General features: G+C 36.8%; 1 protein-coding gene across 1 annotated transcript in view; it reads left to right on the top strand.

Annotated features, from left to right (window-relative positions):
- Positions 1–15,023, top strand: part of LOC136850505 (putative neural-cadherin 2) — a 168,717-nt gene that overhangs the window by 77,459 nt on the left and 76,235 nt on the right. The window contains 3 exon segments of the mRNA XM_067124074.1: positions 2,213–2,370; positions 6,760–6,879; positions 9,574–9,689. Coding sequence (XP_066980175.1) covers positions 2,313–2,370; positions 6,760–6,879; positions 9,574–9,689 — 294 coding nt within the window. The 5' untranslated portion in view covers positions 2,213–2,312.

The following is a 15,023-nucleotide window of genomic DNA, read 5'->3' as shown; positions in this document are numbered from 1 at the left end:
TTTTATGTATATATGTATATGTATATATATATATATATATATATATATATATATATATATATATATATATATATATGTGTGTGTGTGTGTGTATACATGTTTGTGTATATGTATATGTAATATGTATATATATATATATACATACATACATATATATATATATATATATATATATATATATATATATATATATATATATATATATATATATATATATATATATATATAATTTTTTCTTTTGTGAAATTTCACTCCCCACGGTATTAGTTCTTGGGTACCCTTACGTCATTGCAGTCATGTCGGGGTGGGGTTGCTAGAACCACACCCTGTTCAGCACCTGTTTATTGAACATGTATTGGTATTTTGTTAGGTAGTTTACCCACACCCTCGGTGGAAACTCTTGACCCTCACAGGGCTGACCCGCAGGCTATTCCATAAATATAATTGGAATCATACGCACTGTCTTTCTTTTAAAAAAATTTAGATTTGATGAATTGAAAATAACGAATATCATTAAAAAAATTCCTTGAAAAAGAAAAGTTTCCCAAACTTACTGTTCGTTTCTGGCTTGGGTTTTGGACTTCGATGTACAGAAGATACGTATTTTCAGATACACGGATTTTGCCATGAGAGCTATTCATCCAATATTCACGAGTCACGCGAAAGTGACCAAACTGGAGACGAGATAAAATCACTTCAACAGAGCGCCCCTTTTGGCTGGTTTAATCTGTTTTAGTTTGGTATTATCGGAGTCATTGTTCCATAAAATCTGAAATTGATCAAGTATGATGGGTTTTAGAGATGCTAATTAGTCGCCGGTGCGAATGGTGGCTTGTGATTTGGTTATGGTAGTTTCAACTTGTCCTATGTCATTTTGGACAGGTAGTGAAAAGTGTGTCTGATTTTACGTCGCCATCGCCTAAGGACAAGTCTTTTCCTGCAATAATGAGGATACGATATTTAAGAGAAAGATTCTCACAGTGTTATTTGTCTATGCTGACCAGTGCGGCTGATTTATGATCACTAAATGTCTGTTAAAAAAGACATTTCTAAATAAATATTCTTGAGTATTCTGGGGTCTTGCATTTCACTCTTGTCACTGTTATAAAATTGCTAACCCTTGTTGTGAAAGAAGACACCGTTTAGGATGTTTATATCTGAGAAGAAAATATAAAAATAAAATATTATCAAAGTTGTCCATAAATACACACTGATTAATCAGTTTGTAGAGATGAAACTTATGTTTCATGAGAAGGGGAACCACAGGTCTGTTGTCATTACTGTCCGTACGTGTATGAAACAGGTTCCTGCAGTCCTTATGTAAATTCGTGAAGCTGAAATTTGAAATGAAAAATCCTACATTTCAGGACTTTTGCATTCCAGCTGGATTTGTTAGAAAGTCTGTTATCCCCCTTGGGGGCCAAAACACGATGCAGGTTGCTATAACCTCCTCCAAGTGATTGATCATGAATTCCTCCGGAATGCTTATTTTAAATATACTAAAAATCTTTAGACAAGATTCCACAAGGGCATGCCTAGCTATTTGTGTTGTGGTACAGAAAAGGTTGAGAGCGTAATTATCATAAATATCAAGTGTGTGTAATTAGCCAGCTTCCAATAAACCCCCAGTGCTGATCATGTTTTACTTCTATTGACAACCATTTCTTTTTTCACTGAGTTTCTCTAGATATTGAGTAAATATTTCACAGGAAAATATTTGATGTAAATACGAATCGGTGCATTTCATCCCACGTACGAACTCTGACATTAATTAATCGTCTGTGTTTTTTCTTGGCTAGAATTGCTCTCGTGAAATTCTTGAAGCTCTTCGGTTAATATGTAAACAATAAATTGAGAGTGCCTGCTGGGTGCTGATACAAATAATTGCAGCTATTTGCGACTGACTCTTTTTTTCACTTGAAAAGTGAATGTTAATTAAATCTGACTTCTTTTTTTTTTAAGTTGTGTAGTTCACCGACCCTCATAAGATTTCCATAATATTCATTATCCTTCGTTACTGTTGTTTTTCTGTCCGCATTAAGAAGATGAATGGATCTCTTTCCCCAAAATAGGAGGGAGCCTGACCGAAATGAGAGGGAACTCCGCCGAATATGTTTCATAACACATGCGAAAGAGGGGCCGAGTGACTTTAACGTTTGCTCCTCTAACCCCTGAGGCAAGTGTTGCTTTAACATCATTTTATTCCCCGCAGGCTCCGGCAAAATGTGGCGCAAATAGTGAATGTTCGGGGAACGTGATTCCAACGCTGGGCGTAGATTCTGGGGGCGGCAGTTGGGCGCTGTTTGGGCGGCATGGCTGTCAATCTGTTGATGCCCCTACTCATCCCTTTGGGAGAGCAGATCACTAACGGTAAGGAGTCTTCTGGTTCGTCCTGCTCGCTTGTTCAAGGATTGAAGAGTAGCTGAATAGAACTTCTTATAAATGACTTTCATTTAAAACTATTTTAAAAATGAATATTAAATTAAACAGATTCGTGACTTAACCCGCATAGGTCATGTATTTTGATAGCCCAGTCATTCATCCATTGCTCTCCGTAAATGAAAGTCCCCTGAAATAAAGTTTTCAAGCAAAAATCTGCGGTTTTCATTATTGAATCTCACGAGGCGACAAGGATGAATTGATAGGTGCTGATATGAAACCACTGCGCCTCAGTGGGAATGTCTCTCTCTCTCTCTCTCTCTCTCTCTCTCTCTCTCTCTCTCTCTCTCAATAACATTATATAGAAAGAAAAATTGGTAGCACAAGACATCGAAGTATTGTGTTTAGTTCTCTCTCTCTCTCTCTCTCTCTCTCACACACTAACATTATAGAATAAAAAATTGGTAACACAAAACATCGAGCGAGGTATTATATTTAGTTCTCTCTCTCTCTCTATCTCTCTCTCTCTCTCTCTCTCTCTCTCTCTCTCTCTCTCTCTCTCTCTCTCTCAACATTACATAGAGTGAAAAATTGGTAGCACAAAACATCGAAGTACATCATTTAGATCTCTCTCTCTCTCTCTCTCTCTCTCTCTCTCTCTCTCTCTCTCTCTCTCTCTCTCTCTCTCAATAACATTACATAGAGTGAAAAATTGGTAGCACAAAACATCGAAGTACATCATTTAGATCTCTCTCTCTCTCTCTCTCTCTCTCTCTCTCTCTTCATAACCATCACCAGATGTCTGTGGTTCTCTGTCAGGTAAATATAAAGAGAGTAAATATTTTTTTTTATTCAGTCAGTGTCATAATTTCTTAGGATATGGGCATGTCTCTGCATCGCCCATTGATGATGAAAGGTCCCTTACTATAGGTGACGGGAGTATGGTATTTATAATTCAGAATGAGAAGATATGTGTCTTTCCAAGTAGGTTGTTCATAATTAAGACAAAGAAAAGTTCAATTTGAACGCCGCTCTGTTTGGGATTTACACAGGAACAACGTAATATACCTAATGCAGTCTTCGTTATTCCACGTTGCAATAGAGGCATCTTTACTTTTTAATTTTCTTTATATATATATATACGATAGTGGGGACAAAGAAATTCTACGCAGGCCGCAACAAATCGTTCTATTTTTTCTGAAAACGACTTGTGCAGCCACGTATCGCCATGGAGAGGTTTTTGTGGCTCTTTCGTAGCAAAAGACCCATTTGTAAAAAATCTCGTAATCGCGCGAGTCACGAAGATAGTGAGGAAATTCATGATTGTGTCAATGTAATTGTGTATATATTTGATATATATTTACACTGACACCATTGTGGATTTCTTCGCCGAAAGACCCACTGTTATGTCCTCATGTTTCCCTCAGAAATTGAAATTCACGGAACGATGTAAATCCCTATTAGCAATTCCAAACCCGTGCACATCAGATATTCACTTCTGTTCAAAGACCTTTGTAGATTACTTCATGAAGGAAGACTGTTTCTGCCTCCTTGAAGACAAACATTCTCAGGTTCCTATTTGTTTGTAACTCGAGATGAACTTAATTAAAAGTCTGACATTTGCCTGTGAAGATAATATTCGTAATCCTTTCTTTCAACACGGGTGGTGAGTTTAAATCCTTTCTTTTACGTGAAACAAGGTTGTAATTACGCTATAACTGCCGATTTGTAGGGATTCTTTAGGTCTTTAGCATGCTATAACTCAACAGCGCACCTCGTGCGGTACACTGTAGGCATTACTTAAGGTTCTTTGCAACATGCCCTCGGCCCCTAGCTGCAATCCCTTTCGTTCCTTTTACTGTACCTCTTTTCATATTCACTTTCTAAAAAGAGTGCGAAGTCGAGAAGTTAAGAGGTCATTGTGTCTTTTAAAAATATTATATATTTATTTGGTAAACGTGACCAGAAGGTTTTATATAGATATATGCAAAAATAGTTCCCAGCCATCGAGCCGGTTTGAATCACATCACTCGCTTTCAATAGAGGCCCTTCCCGAATTTGCTACAGAAATTTGCACACAATTGCCTGTTTGTAAAGCAAGCAGAGATTCAGCATATATATATATATATATATATATATATATATATATATATATATATATATATATATATATATATATATATATATATATATATTTATATATATGTCTGTGTGTATATATATATGTATATATATAAAACAACAGGCTGTTATTTTAGATATTTAATAGTTGTTATTCGTTTGAATTTTCATTTTTCTTTAGAACGTCTCACCTGTTCTGACATTTCTATCTGCTTTAAGATCAAGCTAAGGTACAGAGTAATCTCTCGCACGCCAATATTGTCGAAACTGTAGATCCCTTTGTTTATGCACGCGATACGTGAACAGTCTTTCCAGCCGCATAAATCGCAATAAACGTTCCTTTATGTTCTCGAGCAAAATATTGCACCACCTCAGTCTAAGCGATGCAGTTCTGTAGTGAGAGTCGTATCGCCTTCGCTTCAATATAAGTATATGTATATGTATATATATATATATATATATATATATATATATATATATATATGTGTGTGTGTGTGTGTGTGTATGTATTTGCATATGTATATGTATATATATTGCTATTCAGTATTCAGACACACCCATTCGGATGCCTGGTTTCACTTGCAGATGACATTTATAGCTCGCCAATTAAAGAGACATGCCTCTCCTTTAATTGCCAATTACCTCCCTTATTGAAATACATGGAAAATGTGTTTACAGTTTTTTTTTTTTTCATCCCTGCCGTAGAAGAGAGCTTTCTATGCAAGTCTGCTTGCGCTTAAAGCAGATGGGAACGTCAGTCTGGATAAACGGTGAAAGTAGTTAGGTAAGAATCTGCCGCTGAATCTGTTAGAAGATGATTCTGCTTTCCAGCTTATGCTAGACAGCTGAAGAAACACTTGCGTCATTTGATGTCAAACGGAAATCTCTAGTTACAAATACTTGTGAGTAATGCTTCCTCATGAGTTATTATTATTATTATTATTATTATTATTATTATTATTATTATTATTATTATTATTATTATTATTATTATTCAAAAGATGAACCCTATTCATATTGAACAAGCCCACAAAAGGGGCCATTGACTTGAAATTCAGTCTCCCAAAGAATATTATGGTGTTCATTAGGAAGAAGTAAGAGGAGGTATAGGGAAATACAGAAAGAGGAGATCTCACTCATCAAAAGGAAAAAATAAACTGGTACACAAATAAAAATGCATTAAAGTGCAAGGAGAATTAGCATCATGGTAGTAACGCACTGCATCTTCGCTTGAACGTCTGAAGAAGTTCCAGTGCATAACATCCTCAGGGAAGCCGCTCCACAATCCAAGGTGTGAGGAATAGAGGACCTCTGGAACTGTGAGGAGTTCGGCTGCGAGGCACAGTCACGTAAGTGTTCTCTTCAGTAGTAGCATTACAGTTCCTCAGGCTGTGAGCACTGAATTTTCAAAGGAACTGTAGCACTGGATGGCATAGGGGCGCGTTTCACTGATCAAGGGAAATAATCAACGCGAACAGAAGCATTCCTTTTCCCAGATCTAATCATTTCATTCGAAAGAAGTGAATCCGGAAATAATTGGAATTTGCTTTCTGGGCGAAAGAGGTAAAAAAAGAAGTGGGAAACGAATCAAAGGAATGGTAGGAAGAGGAGGAGGAGGAAGAAGAAGAAAAGGGAGCTATGTAGAGGAACAGAGAGAGAAACAGAAAATGGATAAGAAGGAATGAAAGTAAGAGAGGAGGAAAAAGGATATTGTGAATGAAATGGCGGAAAGAAAAAGAGGCGAAATGAAAGGGAGAGAAGGAGGAGGAACGAAAGGAGGATGAGGAATAAAGAGAAGTTCAAGGGAAAGGTTAAAGAAGAAAATGAAAGATTAAGAAGAAAAAAGGCCGTTTGTAAAAATAAAATAAAAGCAAAAATTGATCTTTATGAGTTCTTTGATTCCAGCCACTCATTTCCCATTTGACTTGCTGACCTTTCAGATCAACGCCCTTGTTTCACGCTTTATCCAGTCCTTTTCCTCACTCGGGGACATTTTTTTGGATATAGTTAATGAACGTCATTTGCTCCATCTTTGAATGTCAATCTTCCCAAAATTTCTTCCCTCTTACTTTCCACCCTCTCCTAACAATTGTTTCACAGTGCAACTGCGAGGCTTTCCTGCTGTTACACCTTTGAACCCTTTTTACTAACAATTTTCCATTGAACGCTGAATGACTTCATAGGTCCCAGCGGTTGGCCTTTGGCCAAAATTTTATATACCATTCCAGTCTTCCCTAATATTGATTACTTTCTTTACAGTTACCCACTTGAGCAATGTCGGAAACCTCCACTTCAGCCAGCCCTGGATGGAAGTCACAGTGAGGGAAAACCTTGCTCCTGTTTTGCTCCTGACACTCCAGGCCTCCAGTAATACAAGCAGTAAGCACAGACACGTCCTCATCCGTAACGCTGCAACTCCTCCTTCTCAGTTGACTAACACTATTATTGCTCTTGTCACTCTTGCGAACTTATTATTTATGATATCGTTATTACTTTTATAATCTAATGTTTTGTAACTGACCTCACCTTCATTGAACTAGACAGTATTTACACCTGCGCTTCAACGAAGCAATGATCAAATGTACCTCCAGCCACCCCTTTTCTTACTGTTACATCCATACTTATTACCTTCATAATCTAATGTTTTGTAACTGACCTCACCTTCATTAAACTATATTTACAACTGCGCTTCAGTCAAGCAATGATCAGATATACCTCCAGCCACCCCTCTTCTTACTGTTACATCCATACTTATTACCTTCATAATCTAAAGTTCTGTCACTGACCTCACCTTCATTAAACTATATTTACACCTGCGCTTCAGCCATGCAATGGTCAGACATACCTCCAGCCACCCCTCTTCTTACTGTTACATCCATTTGCTCTTATGTCTACCCTACCAACATAACGCTGCAACTCCCCATTCTCAGTGGACTATTATTATTATTGCTTACGTTATTCTTTCGAACTTATTATTTATCATATTGTACTTATTACCTTCATAATCAGATGTTCTGTCACTGATCTCCACCAGCATTAAGCTATATTTACACCTGGCTTCAACCAGGCAATAATCACATATACCTCCATCCACCCCTCTTCTCACTGTTCCATCCATCAATTTGCTCTCACGTCTGCTCTTCCAACATATAGTCTGTATTGTTATAAAATACATATTCCCACATCAGTCAAGCACATAACTTATTATAGTGCTTGCAGCTAGGCCAGAGAAGTATATGAGCCAGCAGCTGTGTTCCATAATGCTTGCTGAAAATCGTAAAGGTAACACTTTCTGGAGCCATCCTCTTAAAGGGGAAAAGGAGTATAGGTGAATACTATACACACGCAAATTGCCTAAATATATATATATATATATATATATATATATATATATATATATATGTATATATATATATGTATATATATACACATGTATATATATTTATTTATATATATATATATATATGAGTGTGTGTGTGTGTGTGTATTGTGTGTGTATTTGTATTCATGTATAATTATTGACTGAAGAATGTGATATCCCATTAACAATAGTTTCCATACAAATATTTCGCTATTTCTCTAACATTTTAATCATACCGACATAAAAGAATACTATTAGAAATATTGTCCTTATTTTTTGTAACAATATTTTATGTTTCCAGGAATATAATTGTGTCATGCCCAGACAAATTGACATCAAAGATATCGTAACGAGGATTATGTTCAGTCTGTAAATTTTTGCCCAGAAATATCTAAGTGATTTTTGTGGAAAGGTATGAACACGCTGGTATTTTATTCTTTTTCACAGGTACCAAAATCGTATATTATTCTCTTAGTGAAAACTTCTACATCAGTGCACGTTAATTTCTTTTTAGTCATAATTTAGTAGGAGAAAGATATTCATTAATAAAGCCTCAATATTCGTTTATAAAATACAGTTTTGCAAAAAAAAAAAAAAAAAAAAAAAAAAAAAAAAAAGGGCGCTTCCTAAAACTTGTAGCAGGTCAGTTATGACCTCCGCTCTTCGTTGAGCTGAACTGTTCCAGATCAGCTTCGTATTTTAAAGTAATTTGTAGTCTGGACAATTATTAGGACACCCGTTGTAATATATTGGAGTAATTCTTCGGGCCACTTGCTCGGGAAAAATATACATCCATATAAAAAAAAAAAAAAAACTCTGCCACGCACCATCTGCAAATTCACTTTAAAATGTATTTTGAAGAGAATTCATGAAATAAAAAATGTATTTGAAGGGAATTTATGAAATATGTCATTCCCAGCTGCTGAATTCTTTCCTGTCATGCTGTAAGTAACAATCTGATTCCTGCTTTATGAATAACGGATGCAAAACAAAATCGTTATTATTATTTGACGAGTTCCTACTTACACTATAAAACTGGGCTTTTCTAGACAGTGCCAAATTGTGCGTCATGGAAGTACGGGTAAAATTTTAATGTAGATATTATTATTATTATTATTATTATTATTATTATTATTATTATTATTATTATTTTCTTGTATATTATTATTACAAGAAAGATCCACTTGGAAATTATTATTAAAGATTGTTATTCAGAAGATGAACCCTGTTATTATTATTATTATTATTATTATTATTATTATTATTATTATTATTACAAGAAAGATCCACTTGTAAATTATTATTATAATTGTTATTCAGAAGATGAACCCTGTTATTATTATTATTATTATTATTATTATTACAAGAAAGATCCACTTGTAAATTATTATTATAATTGTTATTCAGAAGATGAACCCTGTTATTATTATTATTATTATTGTTATTATTATTATTATTGTTATTATTATTATAATTGTTATTATTATTATTATTATTATTATTATTATTGTTAAAATGAACCCAATTCATATGAAACAAGCCCATTATTATTATTATTATTGACTTGTTATTATTGAAGCTTCCAAAGAATATTAAGGTGTCCATTCGAAAGAAGCAACAGAAGGTACTAGGAGGAAATGCAGAAAAACCCAACTCAGGATGTACAACAGCTCTTCCTTTCGTGACTAAGGTATTCTTCTACATCTTTACAGGCAAGAGTGTGTTGTACAGCATCGTGAGCGGGGGTCTAAATGGCCTTTTTCTCCTGAACTCGCATACTGGAGAGCTAACTTTGACGGCGCCGCTCGACTTTGAGGCGAAAAACAAAGTGAGTATAATTGTTACTTCCTGTTCGTGGAAGGTTTTCAGGGGGAGGGGGTTTCTAGGTCATCGGGCTTTAGAACTGCGGAGGCCGCCAGTGTTCTGTTACTTCATACTGACTTCTGTATTCGTGTCTGGAAAAGATTTCAGGAAAACTGGTGGTGGTCGTGAAAATATCGTTTCCTTTAAATACTTTATTCACAGCTATATTTTTAAAGCTTCAGATCTAAATACTTCATATTTCCCCTAGTTGGCGGTACGTGGTTTTTTAACTTATTTTCCTCAAATTTTATTTAAGAAGAAATAGAGGCTTATGATTTAACAACAAAAACTCAAAGCTTGCAGGTGTAGGTGCAGTAAAATTCAGTAGTGCGCTGGCACACTCTTGTAAATGGAACTAACTCTAGACTGTAAAAGTAAGGACCAGGAAGTGATGGCGGATTGTCGAATTTTACTGTACATCGTGGAACTGTTAGTGCTGTACAAAGTCAGTCTTTTGCTTTCAAAGGTTAGGTAGCTCTAGTCTGAGGGAGTGGTTTTAAAAGTGCAGAATATGTTCTATATCAACTTGCTGAAAGGTTTATGTTTGTAAAGCCCCTTTATTGTCTTTCTAAATAACAGATAGTGAGTTCAGCTTTACGTATACCGGTGTAAAGTGAAGGTTTTACACTCAAAAACATACTTAACAGATGTTTTTAATAATAATGATATCATTCCAATTCGTAAGAAAAATATTAAACTTTTCCTAAATCCACAAAAGAATACACAGGATATTTCATCCTTTGGGGTTTCCCAATTAGCTCTGGTCATCCTTTGGGGTTCCCCAATTATCTCTGGTCATCCTTTGGGGTTTCCCAATTAGCTCTGGTCATCCTTTTGGGGTTTCCCAGTTAGCTCTGGTCATCTTCTGGGGTTTCCCAGTTAGCTCTGGTCATCCTTTGGGGCTTCTCAATTAGCTCTGGTCATCCTTTGGGGTTTCCCAATTAGCTCTGGTCATCCTTTAGGGTTTTCCAATTAGCTCTGGTCATCCTTTAGGGTTTCCCAATTAGCTCTGGTCATCCTTTGGGGTTTCCGAATTAGCTCTGGCCATCCTTTAGGGTTTTCCAATTAGCTCTGGTCATCCTTTGGGGTTTTCCAATTAGCTCTGGTCATCCTTTAGGGTTTTCCAATTAGCTCTGGTCATCCTTTGGGTTTCCCAATTAGCTCTGGTCATCCTTTAGGGTTTTCCAGTTAGCTCTGGTCATCCTTTAGGGTTTCCCAATTAGCTCTGGTCATCCTTTGGGGTTTCCCAATTAGCTCTGGTCATCCTTTAGGGTTTTCCAATTAGCTCTGGTCATCCTTTGGGGCTTCCCAATTAGCTCTGGTCATCCTTTGGGGTTTCCCAATTAGCTCTGGTCATCCTTTAGGGTTTTCCAATTAGCTCTGGTCATCCTTTGGGTTTCCCAATTAGCTCTGGTCATCCTTTGGGTTTCCCAATTAGCTCTGGTCATCCTTTAGGGTTTTCCAATTAGCTCTGGTCATCCTTTGGGGTTTCCCAATTAGCTCTGGTCATCCTTTGGGTTTCCCAATTAGCTCTGGTCATCCTTTGGGCTTCCCAATTAGCTCTGGTCATCCTTTAGGGTTTCCCAATTAGCTCTGATCATCCTTTGTGGTTTCCCAATTAGCTCTGGTCATCCTTTGGGGTTTCCCAATTAGCTCTGGTCATCCTTTAGGGTTTTCCAATTAGCTCTGGATCCTTTTATATAAATGTCAAAGGAATAGGTAGAATTAAGCAAAGTACATAGTGTACCACTTTAAAGGGAATTCTGGTTTTAACCTTAAGTTTGCTGAATGACCATTAGGAAGACCCATTGATTCAAGACATAAATGAAATGGAGATTACTTTTGACTTTCTGCTCGAATGATCTGCAGTCCTAAGACTGTATGAGCAATACTTGGTCTCAAAGCAAAACCAATGTTTGCATATCTATTTAGCTTCAAGAATACTTGAATGGCCCTGAAATATTATGGTTCCTACATAGATTTCTAAATACAGTAACTGAATTTTATGAAGACGAGACAAGCCTGTGTAGGAACAAGAACTGACAAGATTTTTCATTAGAAAGTTATCATCAGCGAGAATCATAACAGGGAACTCTAGACTAATTATGGCCCCTTTGGTGAGCAGGATTGTTGTAATGATTCAAATATCGCTTCTTCGTTTTATGAATTTATAAGTAATAGCAACTGGATAAACAATAAAGGCCTGTGGCTTGTATTTATCACTGCGTGAACGCTGTTATAATTATCGTAATTGGTCTCTCGGGATACGAGTCCCTGTGGGTAATATTTAGCTTGTAATTGCAGACCTGAAGCCACTCATGAAGAAGTGGAACATAAATCAGTGTTAATGACTGGCCTGGTGAACAAAGTTTTCTGAAACTGGATGAAAATTGTATTAAGTTGCCTTAAGTATCCGTAATTGAGAAGTCATTGCCAAGTGAGTGCGTTTTCATTTTCATTAGCTCCGTAGGTGGGGTAGTGCAGTCAGTGCACCTCATGCGGTGCACTGTAGGCATTACTTAAGGTTCTTTGCAGCGTGCCTTCGGTCCCTAGTTGCAACCCCTTTCGTTCCTTTTACTGTACCTCCTTTCATATTCTCTTTCTTCCATCTTACTTTCCACCCTCTCGTAGCAATTGATTCATAGTGCAACTGCTTTGAGGTTTTCCTCCTGTTACACCTTTCAAACTTTTGCTGTCAATTTCCGTTACAGTGCTGAATAATCTCATAGGTCCCAGTGCTTGGCCTTCGACCTAAATTCTATAGTCAATTCAGTTCAACCTCACTTTCATTAAACTTAATTGTCCCCCTTGTACTAATCACGAAACTCATTTTTTCAAAGTTTTTGAATTTTCCATCCAGAGTGACTCAGGTTTTGATACTCTAAGTTTTTGAGTTTTCCAGCCAGTGACTCAGGTTTTGATACTCTAAGTTTTTGGGTTTTCCATCCAGAGTGACTCAGGTTTTGGTACTAAGTTTTTGAGCTTTCCAGCCAGAGTGACTCAGGTTTTGGTACTAAGTTTTTGAGCTTTCCAGCTGTAAGTTTTTTAATGCTGTAAGTTTTGAGTTTTCCAGCCAGAGTGACTCAGCTTTTAATGCTGTAAGTTTTTAAGTTTTCCAGCCAGAGTGACTCAGGTTTTGATACTCTAAGTTTTTGAGTTTTCCATCCAGAGTGACTCAGGTTTTGATACTAAGCTTTTGAGCTTTCCAGCCAGCGTGACTCAGGTTTTAATGCTGTAAGTTTTTGAGTTTTCCAGTCAGAGTGACTCAGCTTTTAATGCTGTAAGTTTTTGAGTTTTCCAGCCAGAGTGACTCAGGTTTTCATACTCTAAGTTTTTGAGTTTTCCATCCAGAGTGACTCAGGTTTTGATACTAAGCTTTTGAGCTTTCCAGCCAGAGTGACTCAGGTTTTAATGCTGTAAGTTTTTGAGTTTTCCAGTCAGAGTGACTCAGCTTTTAATGCTGTAAGTTTTTGAGTTTTCCAGCCAGAGTGACTCAGCTTTTAATGCTGTAAGTTTTTGAGTTTTCCAGCCAGAGTGACTCAGGTTTTAATGCTGTAAGTTTTTGAGTTTTCCAGCCAGAGTGACTCAGGTTTTAATACTCTAAGTTTTTGGGTTTTCATCTAGAGTGACTCAGGTTTTGATACTTTTAAGTTTTTGAGTTTTCCAGCCAGAGTGGCTCAGGTTTTGATACCTTAAGTTTCTGAGTTTTCCAGCCAGAGTGGCTCAGGTTTTGATACCCTAAGTTTTTGAGTTTTCCAGCCAGAGTGATTCAGGTTTTGATACTCTATGACATATCAAAACTTCGGCTGTCTGTGTTGTCACATTTTCAAACCGAATGTCCTGAGAACTTGAGTTAATTAGAAGCTCTGAATAACATCCAAGTCTCTGAAACCCATCTTCTCAGAATGGGGAAAGAATGGCTTACGCCAGTTCATCAGACTAGGGACGAATTACGGCACAGTTTTATTGTCCCCTGTTACTCACTTAGCCATGGAATCACTGACCATACCTTTCAGTAATCAGTTCATAATCTTTTCATATCAAAGCACTGCACTGTAAGAGGCAGAACTGTAGTAGTATCTGCCACTCCAGTTTCAAAATGAATTTTCAGTTTTTCTCACTGATGTGGGGAATGTCTCAGTTACCGTGATTGATTGACTGGTTGGCTTTGCGTTCAGTTGGCCTCGCGAAAACGAAGGTCGTCGGAGCCATTTTCAGGAGTAAAATATTTACATTTGCAAAGATGTCTACTCTGTAAAAATGCCCTTAATGATTCGTATGCAAGAAGAATTTTACTTATTGAATTGTTGCTCAGCTTGATTTTTTCAGCACACGTGCACTAACACACGCATATGTGTGTTTGCGTGCTTACAAGTGCAAGTATGTAGGTATTACATACTGTACAAATATATACAAATATAAATATACATATAAATATATATATATGTATAAATATACACACAAATACATACATATTTACATATATACCATGCATGCATATATATATAATGTAAATTTTTCATTCTAATTACAGCGCTCCAAATAAAATTGATATCCAAATAACAATGATATCTTTCAGATCATCGGATTGGATTCCATAGTGCATGATTAAATGGCAACCGGATCGGAAATTTGGTTGGTTTTTCTATCATTGCTACTGCCATCTTAATGGCTGTATATATTAGAGGGCATAAACTCTCTGTTCTGACTTCAGTCGTTTTTTGTGTGTAAAATGATGTCAAGATTCATATTTGTATGTTTTGCTTCTTTTGTACTTGACGCGTGGTGGGTCTAAATGTGCGTTTTTTTTTTTCGTATAACCCAGTGGTTCTCACCCAGGGGGGAACCCCCGTCTAGGGGGAAATTGTGACCACAGATTGGCAGGCTCGAACTGGCTCTAGGACCACACAAAACGCAAGTATCCGCATTACTGAGAGGTCATGCTGGGCTTTCTCTCTCCGTTAGCTTGTGTGTTTGTGCTAGCATTTTGCTGCATATTATTTGGAATGCACTTTTTGAGGCAGACAATTTTGGGAAGGGAGTTGGCGTGGGGGGGGATGACATTTTTACATTTTCGTATCTGTCATCATCTTAATTATTGATGTCTATTTGATTTTATCCTCCTTTGCTTTCCTTCCGTCTCGCCCAGTATTGATTCTCTTCTGTACTGTCATTTTGAAGTGGTACTGACGCAGGTTGGTTGATCTGGATGAATCTTGGACCTATTTCATTGCTCTATTTTTTTTTTTTTTTTTCTTAAAGTTATTTGAAAGTCACGTTTTGGGGTTTGGGAACTGAC

This window comes from Macrobrachium rosenbergii, chromosome 22 (assembly GCF_040412425.1).
Source record: "Macrobrachium rosenbergii isolate ZJJX-2024 chromosome 22, ASM4041242v1, whole genome shotgun sequence".
Classification (NCBI taxonomy): domain Eukaryota; kingdom Metazoa; phylum Arthropoda; class Malacostraca; order Decapoda; family Palaemonidae; genus Macrobrachium; species Macrobrachium rosenbergii.
The sequence above is the reverse complement of the archived record's forward strand: the minus strand, read 5'-3'. Positions and strand labels throughout refer to the sequence as shown.